This window comes from Copadichromis virginalis, linkage group LG19 (genome assembly GCF_057382275.1).
Source record: "Copadichromis virginalis isolate Kocher_CV1m ecotype Utaka linkage group LG19, C_Virginalis_male_GT1.1, whole genome shotgun sequence".
NCBI classification, from domain to species: Eukaryota; Metazoa; Chordata; class Actinopteri; order Cichliformes; family Cichlidae; genus Copadichromis; species Copadichromis virginalis.
In genome coordinates, this window is record NC_140636.1 from 13,575,522 (window position 1) to 13,587,648 (window position 12,127).

The 12,127-nt window shown below is 52.2% G+C and overlaps 1 protein-coding gene across 1 annotated transcript in view; it reads left to right on the forward strand.

The window, feature by feature from the left end:
• rin3 (Ras and Rab interactor 3) overlaps positions 1–11,378 on the forward strand; it is a 29,969-nt gene extending 18,591 nt beyond the window's left edge. Inside the window, exons 13-14 of the mRNA XM_085441427.1 lie at positions 9,143–9,257; positions 10,561–11,378. Of these exons, the coding sequence (XP_085297553.1) occupies positions 9,143–9,257; positions 10,561–10,829 (384 nt within the window). The 3' untranslated portion in view covers positions 10,830–11,378. The remainder of the gene's footprint in view (positions 1–9,142; positions 9,258–10,560) is intronic.
• Positions 11,379–12,127: the final 749 nt, after the last annotated feature.

Consider the following 12,127-nt stretch of genomic DNA (forward strand, 5'->3'; position numbering starts at 1 on the left):
CAGCACGTGACAGCCTATCACTGAGCCAACACACTGAGACAGACAGCCAATCACATTCTTTTTTTTTTTGGCCTGTCCCATTTGGTTCTTTAGCCGTCAGAATTGTTGTCTGAGGACCAACAAGGATACCCAATGGATTTATTTTGCCAAATGGATCATCGTGGCATTGCCATATTGGTCCATTTGATCGACCTTTGTTTTTATTTTTTATTTTATTTTATTTTCAGTTGTTACAGATGGGACAGACATGAGTGACAGATAGGAAAAGGAGAAAGAAAGAGGAAGGAAATGAAAAACAGAAGGGGAGAGGGACAGTGAGAAAGGGAAAAAAATAATAATAAAATAAAATAAAATCTCCTGGATCACCCGTTGAGAGAGAAAGAATAGAAAACAAGCAAAAAAACCAAAGCAACATACACTCAACAAAAATATATTTGTTACTGCTCCCATTCCCCATGGGATGGACGTAGAGACCTAAAATTCATTCCAGATACACAATATAACCATCCCTCCCAAACAGTGGTCACAAATCAGTCCAAATGTGTGGTAGTGGGCACATCTGCTATATTGAGATAATCCATCCCACCTCACAGGTGTGCCACATCAGGATGCTGATCTGACATCATGAGTAGTGCACAGGTGTACCTCAGACTGCCCACAACAAAAGGCCACCCTGGAATGTGTAGTTTTTTGCGCTATTGGGGGTCTGGGGACCCAGAACCAGTCAGTATCTGGTGTGACCACCATTTGCCTCATGCAGTGCAACACATCGTCGCATGGAGTCTATCAGATTGTCAATTGTGGCCTGTGGAATGTTGGTCCACTCCTCTTCAATGGCTGTGCGAGGTTGTTGGATATTCGTGGGAACTGGTACACGCTGTCGTATACGCCGGTCAAGCACATCCCGAACATGCTCAATGGGTGACATGTCCGGTGAGTATGCTGGCCATGCAAGAACTGGGACATTCTCAGCTGCCATCTGCCCTGAACAATGTGAACCATGATTCATCCGTGAAGCGCACACCTCTCCAACGTGCCAGACGCCATCGAATGTGAGCATTTGCCCACACAAGTCTGTTACGGCGACGAGCTGGAGTCAGGTCAAGACCCCGATGAGGACGACGGGCATGCAGTTGAGCGTCCCTGAGACTGTTTCTGACAGTTTGTGCAGAAATTTTTGGTTGTGCAAACCAATTGTTCCAGCAGCTGTCTGGGTGGCTGGTCTCAGACGATCTTGGAGGTGAACCTGCTGGATGTGGAGGTCCTGGGCTGGTGTGGTTACACGAGGTCTGCGGTTGTGAGGCCGGTTGGATGTGCTGCCATATTCTCTGAAACGCCTGTGGAGACGGCTTATGGTTGAGAAATGAACATTCAATGCACGGGCGACAGATCTGGTTGACATTCCTGCTGTCAGCATGCCAATTGCACGCTCCCTCATTGCTTGTGGCATCTGTGGCATTTTGCTGTGAGACAAAACTGCACATTCCAGGGTGGCCTTTTGTTGTGGGCAGTCTGAGGTACACCTGTGCATTACTCATGATGTCAGATCAGCATCCTGATGTGGCACACCTGTGAGGTGGGATGGATTATCTCAATATAGCAGATGTGCCCACTACCACACATTTGGACTGATTTGTGACCACTGTTTGGGAGGGATGGTTATATTGTGTATCTGGAATGAATTTTAGGTCTCTACGTCCATCCCATGGGGAATGGGAGCAGTAACAAAGGTGTTGCGTTTATATTTTTGTTGAGTGTACTAAACACAACACCATCGCATTAATCTAGCTAAGTGTAAACAGCAGTAAATACTAAATATTCAATGTTGTTGTGCAGCACGCAGGACAGACAGTGCACAATGTGCTTTGAAGTAGCAGCCAAGAAAGGTGTAATTTAAGTCTACGAGCAGTGAACACCCGTGTGCACACCTGTGTGGATCAGCGCTTGTATTCAAATGGTTTCCACATGTAATGGTCTGCAAGAGGATGTAGAGAGCCATAGCCCCGTGCCCCAGGGCATGAAGCAGGCATGGAGGAGATCCAGGCCCCAGACATCCAGAGGCCCCAGACTGCGAGAGCCCAAGGAGGACCACCTTCATGGGAAGGGCTGAGGATCCCCAGACGAGGCGTCACCCAGTAGCCACCGAGCAGAAGCTAGAGGGGGCTGCACCGGCGTGCCCGCCGGCTCTGCCGGCAGCCAGCTGTGCCAGAGTGAACCGAGCCGCAGGCCCAGAGGCCGGAGGCCTGAGGGCCCCCCGCACCCCGGAGGAGGCCTGACCGAGCAACAGGCGCCAGGCCCCGCCAAGTAGCCACCGGGAGTGAGCTGGTACATACCTGAGCGCCCAGCCCCGGACACCAAGAACCACCAATGCACCGACCCCTGAGGGCATCAGTCACCGGCAGGGAGTGTGGTGAGGGGAGATAGGCCTTGGAGGGCCTGGGAGTTCCCAGAGAGGTGGAATCTAAGACCCGACCTGACATATAGACACAGACAAACAGGCACACACAGACACAAACATGCATTCCCACCCTCATGCACACATATACAAACACTCAGCACTCACCCAACGTAAGGATTGACATAAATGGACATGTACACACAATCACACTCCCCAAAAATACTCTATACCCCGGGTCCAGGTACCCTCGCCCCCAGAGGGGGAAACAGCACCCAGACCCAAGAGATGTTACCCTTCCCCCTGAGGTGGAGGCAAGCAGACCGTCCCAGGCTCCGCAGCAGCAGGGAGGCCAATCGGACAGTCAACATCTCCTCCCAGCCACCCCGCCCCGATGGCTAGTAGAGAACGGGGGTGTGTGAAGACCCCATACCTTCCTCCTCCCGCTCAGGTGTAGTGTTGCTGCGTGTTGCTCTAAAGTGCATTTAAAAGTGCATGGTGCTGCTGCTAGAGAGCAGCGGGTGTTAGCACGGCCCCTCCCGAGAACCCTCAATGTCTACATGGATTTAAAATTGAGAGGTGGGCACCGGCACCAGAGGTAGGTTTGAGTACACAGACCGTCCACTGGACGCCGTTAACGTGCCTACCCTCAAGGCCCTATACAGTGGGGCAAAAAAGTATTTAGTCAGCCACCGATTGTGCAAGTTCCCCCACCTAAAATGATGACAGAGGTCATTAATTTGCACCAGAGGTACACTTTAACTGTGAGAGACAGAATGTGAAAAAAAAATCCATGAATTCACATGGTAGGATTTGTAAAGAATTTATTCGTAAATTAGGGTGGAAAATAAGTATTTGGTCAATAACAAAAATACAACTCAATACTTTGTAACATAACCTTTGTTGGCAATAACAGAGGTCAAACGTTTACTATAGGTCTTTACCAGGTTTGCACACACAGTAGCTGGTATTTTGGCCCATTCCTCCATGCAGATCTTCTCGAGAGCAGTGATGTTTTGGGGCTGTCGCCGAGCAACACGGACTTTCAACTCCCGCCACAGATTTTCTATGGGGTTGAGGTCTGGAGACTGGCTAGGCCACTCCAGGACTTTCAAATGCTTCTTACGGAGCCACTCCTTTGTTGCCCGGGCGGTGTGTTTTGGATCATTGCCATGTTGGAAGACCCAGCCTCGTTTCATCTTCAAAGTTCTCACTGATGGAAGGAGTTTTGGCTCAAAATCTCACGATACATGGCCCCATTCATTCTGTCCTTAACACGGATCAGTCGTCCTGTCCCCTTGGCAGAAAAACAGCCCCATAGCATGATGTTTCCACCCCCATGCTTCACAGTAGGTATGGTGTTCTTGGGATGCAACTCAGTATTCTTCTTCCTCCAAACACGACGAGTTGAGTTTATACCAAAAAGTTCTACTTTGGTTTCATCTGACCACATGACATTCTCCCAATCCTCTGCTGTATCATCCATGTGCTCTCTGGCAAACTTCAGACGGGCCTGGACATGCACTGGCTTCAGCAGCGGAACACGTCTGGCACTGCGGGATTTGATTCCCTGCCGTTGTAGTGTGTTACTGATGGTGACCTTTGTTACTTTGGTCCCAGCTCTCTGCAGGTCATTCACCAGGTCCCCCCGTGTGGTTCTGGGATCTTTGCTCACCGTTCTCATGATCATTTTGACCCCACGGGATGAGATCTTGCGTGGAGCCCCAGATCGAGGGAGATTATCAGTGGTCTTGTATGTCTTCCATTTTCTGATGATTGCTCCCACAGTTGATTTTTTCACACCAAGCTGCTTGCCTATTGTAGATTCACTCTTCCCAGTCTGGTGCAGGTCTACAATACTTTTCCTGGTGTCCTTCGAAAGCTCTTTGGTCTTGGCCATGGCGGAGTTTGGAGTCTGACTGTTTGAGGCTGTGGACAGGTGTCTTTTATACAGATGATGAGTTCAAACAGGTGCCATTCATACAGGTAACGAGTGGGGGACAGAAAAGCTTCTTACAGAAGACGTTACAGGTCTGTGAGAGCCAGAGATTTTCCTTGTTTGAGGTGACCAAATACTTATTTTCCACCCTAATTTACGAATCAATTCTTTACAAATCCTACCATGTGAATTCATGGATTTTTTTTTTCACATTCTGTCTCTCACAGTTGAAGTGTACCTCTGGTGCAAATTACTGACCTCTGTCATCATTTTAAGTGGGGGAACTTGCACAATCGGTGGCTGACTAAATACTTTTTTGCCCCACTGTATATATGTGTGTGTTATGAGAGTGTAAGTAATGTGGATGTCTAAGTTGTGAGATAAAATTGAGGCACAGGTGGCCAGAAGGGGACAGAGGGGGGGGGAATGTCTCCCCTGCACCCTGGTGAGACACCCGCACCCCAAGGCCCTACCTGTGTGGGTGAGTGTGGTGGAGCGGGAAGAGGGAGGTAGCCGGGGATGGGGAGGAAAAGGAGGGAGGGGAGGATGCCCCTCCCTAGGGTCAGCTCCCCCGCTGACCCCAGTAGGCACCCCCTTCCCCTGGTACCCACCAAGGCAAGCCAATCACATTCAGACCTGCTGACTGCATGTCTGTGGACGGTGGGAGGAGCCACATGTGTCCATCCATCCATCCATCCTCATCCGCTTTGTCCGGGGCCGGGTCGCGGGGGCAGCAGCCTAAGCAAAGAGGCCCAGACCTCCCTCTCCCCAGCCACCTCCTCCAGCTTATCCGGGGGAATACCAAGGCGTTCCCAGGCCAGCCGAGAGATATAATCTCTCCAGCGTGTCCTGGGTCTGCCCCGGGGCTTCCTCCCGGTGGGACATGCCTGGAAAACCTCACCCAGGAGGCGCCCAGGGGGCATCCTTGTCAGATGCCCGAACCACCTCAGCTGGCTCCTTTCGATGTGGAGCAGCAGCTGCTCTATTCTGAGCCCCTCCCAGATGGCCGATCTTCTCACCCTATCTCTAAGGGAGAGGCCAGCCACCCTTCGGAGGAAGCTCATTTCTGCCGCTTGTATCCGCGATCTCGTTCTTTCGGTCACTACCCACAGCTCGTGGCCATAGGTGAGGGTAGGGACGTAGACCGACCGGTAAATTGAGAGCTTCGCTTTTACACTCAGCTCCCTCTTCACCACGACGGACTGGTGCAGCGTCCGCATTACTGCAGCTGCAGCCCCAATCCGTCTGTCGATCTCCGGCTCCCTTCTCCCATCACTCGCGAACAAGACCCCGAGATACTTGAACTCCTCCACTTGGGGCAGGAACTCATCCCCGACCCGGAGTGGGCACTCCACCCTTTTCCGGCTGAGAACCATGGCCTCAGATTTGGAGGTGCTGATCCTCATTCCCGCTGCTTCACACTCGGCTGCGAACCGTTCCAGTGCGAGCTGGAGGCCCTCACCCGATGAAGCCAACAGAACCACATCATCTGCAAAAATCAGAGATGAGATTCTGAGGCCACCAAAGCGAAAGCCCTCCGCCACTTGGCTGCGCCTACAAATCCTGTCCATAAAAATTATGAACAGAACCGGTGACAAAGGGCAGCCCTGGCGGAGCCCATCACCCACTGGGAACGAGTCCGACTTATTGCCGGCAATGCGAACCAAGCTCTTGCAACGGTTGTATAGGGATCGAATGGCCCGTAGCAATGGGCCAGACACCCCATATTCCCGCAACACCTCCCACAGGACACCCCGAGGGACACGGTCGAATGCCTTCTCCAAGTCCACAAAACACATGTAGACTGGTTGGGCAAACTCCCATGCACCCTCAATTATCCTGGAGAGGATAAAGAGCTGGTCCAGTGTTCCGCGACCAGGACGGAAACCGCATTGTTCCTCCTGTATCCGAGGTTCGACTAACGGACGAACTCTCCGTTCCAGCACCCTGGCATAGACTTTCCCAGGGAGGCTGAGGAGTGTGATCCCCCTGTAGTTGGAACACACCCTCCGGTCCCCTTTCTTAAAGATGGGGACCACCAACCCGGTCTGCCAGTCCACAGGTACTGCCCCTGATCTCCACGCAACATTGCAGAGGCGTGTCAACCAGGACAGCCCTACAACGTCCAGAGCCTTCAGGAACTCGGGGCGGACCTCATCAACACCAGGGGCTCTGCCACCAAGGAGTTGTTGGCGGGTCATTCCCCTCATCCTCAGACTCTGCTTCCTCCTCGGAAGACGTGTCAGTGGAATTAAGAGGTCCTCGAAGTATTCCTTCCACCGCCTGACAATTTTCTCAGTCGACGTCAGCAGCGCTCCGCCAGCACTATACACAGTGCAGGTAGAGCACCGCTTTCCCCTCCTGAGACGTCTGACGGTTTGCCAGAATCTCTTCGAGGCAGTCCGAAAGTCTTTTTCCATGGCCTCTCCGAACTCCTCCCACACCCGAGTTTTTGCTTCAGCCACTGCCCGAGCCGCATTCCGCTTGGCCTGTCGATACCTGTTGGCTGCCTCCGGAGTCCCACAGGCTAACCAAGCCCGATAGGACTCCTTCTTCAGCCTAGTGGCTCCCTTCACCTCTGGTATCCACCATTTGGTTCGGGGATTACCACCACGGCAGGCACCAACCACCTTGCGGCCGCAGCTCAATGCAGCAGCTTCGGCAATGGAGACGCTGAACATGGTCCATTCGGACTCAATGTCCCCAGTCTCCCTCGGAATGCTGTTGAAGCTCTGCCGGAGGTGTGCGTTGAAGATCTCGCGGACTGGGGCCTCTGCTAGACGTTCCCAGCACACCCTCACTACGCGTTTAGGTGCACCAGGTCTGTCCAGCGTCTTCCCCCGCCACCTGATCCAACTCACCACCAGGTGGTGATCAGTTGACAGCTCAGCCCCTCTCTTTACCCGAGTGTCCAGAACATATTGTCGCAGGTCTGCTGATACGATTACAAAATCGATCATCGACCTACGGCCTAGAGCGTCCTGGTGCCACGTGCACTTATGGACACTCTTATGTTCGAACAGGGTGTTCGTTATGGCGAAACTGTGATTAGCACAGAAGTCCAATAACAGAGCACCGCTCGGGTTCAGATCAGGGAGGCCGTTCCTCCCAATCACGCCCCTCCAGGTCTCGCTGTCGTTACCCACGTGAGCATTGAAGTCTCCCAGCAGGACAACAGAGTCTCCAGGTGGAGCACCCTCCAGCACCCCCCCCAGGGACTCTAAGAAGGCTGGGTACTCTGAACTGCCACTCGGCGCATAAGCGCAGATGACAGTCAGGACCTGTTCCCCGACCCTAAGGCGCAGGGAACAAACCCTCTCGTCCACCGGGAAAAACCCCAACGTACCGGCAGCAAGCCGAGGGGATATTAGGATACCCACCCCAGCCCGCCGCCTCTCACCAAGGGCAACTCCAGACTGAGACAGAGTCCAGCCCCTCTCCAGGAGACTGGTTCCAGAGCCCAAGCCATGTGTAGAGGTGAGCCCGATAATATCTAGCCGGTACCTCTCAACCTCACGCACTAACTCAGGCTCCTTCCCCACCAGAGAGGTGACATTCCATGTCCCTATTGCCAGTCTTGGCAGCCGGGGGTCAGTCCGCCAGGGCCTCCGCTCCTGGCCGCCACCCAGCACACAATGCACCCGACCCCTATGGCGCCTCCTGCGGGTGGTGGGCCTGCGGGAGGATGGGCCCATGTCTCCTCTTCGGGCTGTGCCCGGCCGGGCCCCATGGACTAAGGCCCGGCCACCAGACGCTCGCCCTCGGGCACCCTCCCCGGGCCTGGCTCCAGGGCGAGGCCCCGGTAACCCTATCCCGGGCAGGGTAAACTGTTCCCTCGGTGTCCTTTTCATAAGGGTCTTATGAATCGCTCTTTGTCTGGTCCCTCACCCAGGGCCAATTTGCCATGGGAGCCCCTACCAGGGGGCAAAAGCCCCCAGACAACATAGCCCCTGGGATCCCTGTGACACACAAACCCCTCCACCACGATAAGGTAGCGATTCAAGGAGGAGGAGCCACATGTGTGCACAGTAAAAGTCTAAGTGTGAGAATTATTACTGGAAGGTCTTAAACAAGGTTATAAGATTCAACGTCACCTCAAACGGCATCTCGGTGAAATCATTTGTAAAGTAACTAAATTTAGGATTTAGAAACTACGTAAGAAGACAGATGTTCTCCGCTCAAAGCAAAGACGTTGCAGCTGCATGCGAGACTGTAAGAATCTCCAACTGTGGCAGAATCTCTCAGACAGTCGACCGCTGCCTGGTAAAAACACGGCTGTTAGACAAAGGAAAGGGACCCAGCAGGGAACCCTGAGGTACTCCGTGAGTTCTGTAGCTCTAGTCTTGGTCAGTTTGGAGGTTTTAGTGAATCTGTTTGTGGTTTGTGTGGACTGTAATATCTGCTCTGAACTTCTAAACTGTGTTTCTGGCAGACATCCTCCACGTTACAATAATTAAAAAAATATTAATTTTATTATTAAAAAATGAAATTAAAATGTTTTCAAACTGTTAAAAAATCTAAACTGAAACCAGAAAATCCCATGCTGAAGCTAAAATACACTCAGAGTTTAAAATAACCTGAAACTCATTTAGTTAACGGACGTATTTGAGACAAAGCACAGGTGAAGATAACCACATGGCAGGAAGTCAAACTAAAAGTCAAAGTAAAACAGGAAACTCAAAGTAACAGAAGACTCAGGGACACACGCAATGATAAAACCAAAACTGAATCCAGAAACAAATCTCTGTACATTACAAAAAAACCGTATGCAGGCGAGTGAGCGCTCAGACCTCTCTGCTTCTCTGCAGGACTTCCTGACGATATGCTGCCCCGAGATCGGAGCCAACCCCAAAACTCTGGGCGTCCTCCCCATGACCACCATCCAGCAGCTCTCTGAGCAGTGCGCCGCACGCTTCGAACAAGGTAACCCCACGTCGGCCGTCACGGCGGGGACAACGCAAAGCAGCTTTCTTCCTCTGGCAGTCAGAATCAGTGAACATCAGCACACATCTACTCAGATGAAGCTCTTCACACACAGCAGATTGGCTCTCTGGGTTTTCCTGTCGGTGCACTGCCAGCTCTCACCTAAAAAAAGTAAAAGTGTGCGTGTTAGTCCCCATAGGGAAATAGTTCCTCTGCATTTAACCCATTCACCCAGTGAAGCAGTAGGCAGCCACCAGTGCAGCGCCCGGGGAGCAGTGTGTAGGGACGGTACCTTGCTCAGGGGTACCTCAGGGTAGCCGTTCAGTGGAGTCGAACCCCCGACCTTCCAATCATGGGGCCACCACTCTACCTACTGAGCTATCCCTGCCCACCTGGGGTCATCTATCTGCGTCACGGTGGCTGCAGTTAAGTGGAGACAGGCTTGCACCCACGAGGCAACCTGTGCAGTCACCGTGTGATTGACAGGGGGTTACTCAGAGGGAGCTACACGCGTAACCTCCGGGTGACCCCAGGTCACTGCGACTACTTCCAGTTGGAAAAGTGAAAATATTCAAAGCAACCTCTGAACAATCAGTTTTTTCCTGGCAGGTGGCTGCAGCCTTGTTTTTGAGATCGTCTCTTCTTATTGTGTCGTTTTGGTTAACGATAGTTCTAAGATAAAAATCAGAGGCATCGTCCGACCTGCTCGATGTACTCCAGCATCACCTGGAGGTTCATCTTTTTGAAATAAAATATTATCAATCAAGAGAAGAGTAAGAAAATCAAACCAGGCTCCAGACGTCCGGTCCTGATCCATCTCCTCCTATCCCAGCATCCTCCTCTGCATGTCCTTCTTCTGCATCCATGAACCTACTCTGAGGTCTTCCTCTGCTCCATCTTCATCCTCCACCCTCCCTCATCTGCACATGCTCAGACCCTCTGACTGAGCGGCCCCTGTTGCTCACTCTCAGTGAACACCTTCAGCTCCACCGTCTCCACCTTTAAACCTTCTTTCCCTCCTGCTGCTGTCCTTGTGTCACGCTCATCTCCACCCCCTCCACCCGCTCCGCCCTGCCTGCACTCCACCTCTCTTGTGTTCTGTCTGCTGACCCGTGTATTCCAGCTCCTTCGCCGACTTTGCGTTGGCTTTCTTGCAATAATCTGCTGGCTGTTTCTTGCTTTGTGAGGCGATGGAGGACACCATGTGTTCCTCTCTGGTTTGGTTTTTACTGCCATGCTGCGACCAGTTTGGACATGTTGGTTCCTGTCTGAGCAGGAAGTGACTCGTGTTTCTCCTCTGCAGACTCCTACACCCTCAGCGTGTACATCGATGGCATCCATCACCCCGTGGCCCAAACAGAGCTCGCCCTCAGCGTGAAGAGTGGCTGCCAGCCAGGAGCCTACTGCTTCGTCTATCACCCCGCCGATCAACCCACCGACGCCCCGCCCCGCCGCACCTGTCCCCTTGACCCGCCGCCGGCTCCACCTGCAGAATGCTTCATCCCTGCAGACATGGCGCCCGCTGACACCGAGGAGCCCAGGGTGAAGGAGGAGAGCCTGATCAGCTTGTAGCTCCTCCCCCATCAGCAGCAGCGGAGATGCTGAGAGGAGGGAAGCAAAAATGAAGCGTTTCCACCTCAGGTGTCATTCGAAGCCTGACGTGGACGAGAGCACGCAGGACAACAGGAAGTTCAGCCATGGCGAAACACGAGCAGCTCGACAAAACACAAGAAAACAAAGACAAACTGAGCTCACAGCGGGCAGGGGTCTGGAACCCCGCCCACTGCGGCAGGACTCACATGTAATGCTAGCATCCACATATATGATCATGTTTGTACTGTTTATGGCCTTTGGATACACGATGCTACTCTCTGCGACGAATTTAACCGAAAGGGAAAGTCAAGTTTTTGGAAACGATGCGAATCATTTTCTCTAAGACCTGGAATAGTATTTAGTAAAAATGAGATATTGTGATTGGCTGAGTTAGGGGTGACTGTCTGAGGCCCGCTCGATCCCTCTGTGGTCGGGTAGACTCTGACGTCTCGTCCTCAAACAAAACCCAACCACACTCCAAAAGTCATCTCACGCTGTCCCTGCTGTTAATAAAGCGCCTGTTACCAATGCTGTGTCCTGTAATGTTTCTCGCTGGGTCACAAGATCCTCAGAGTTTTACCGCTTTGGTAACACAACTCTTATTTTGAAGTTTTTGTTGCACTTTCCAGTCCTGTAGGCGCACTGCTGACACCAGGGGGCGACCTGTCAGTGACCGAAGGCTCCATCCAAACAACTCCAACACTGATGAAGCAGCAGAAATGCTGACGGTACAACAACCTCGCAGCCGCTGATATCTGGGAAGATTCAGCGTCACATGAATCAGCACAGGATCCACAGACAGGAGCTGCAGCTCTCACAGCTCAAGTTTCCCCATTTTCTAAATAAGAGAATTAAAGAATAAATGACTTCAAATAAAAATGTGTGCGTGCAGAATTATGGTAACCACTGCTATCAGTGAGTGAATTAGAGTTCAAACGTGCAGGACGGTGGAGAGAGTCTGTGACATGTGACAGCTTTGAGAGGAGGCACTCAGCGTTTGGTCCACGATGGAGTCAACAGGACTCACCTACGCCCTGATTCACCTACATCTCTCCAGTCTGATCAGTGCCTAAATATCATTTCCAGCAGAATCCGGCGACGGGGATTTCTGATGAGCACAGGCACGGCGAGGAGGCTCACGCTCGGCGTCTGCTGCTCGTTATCCTGTGAGGGTGTTAGACACCTGCTTCCTGTCTGTGGTCATTATTTCCAGCAGCGCCCATAACGAGCTCCTTAAAAGGAGACGAGCTTCCTGTCAGAATCTGTTTTCACCTTTA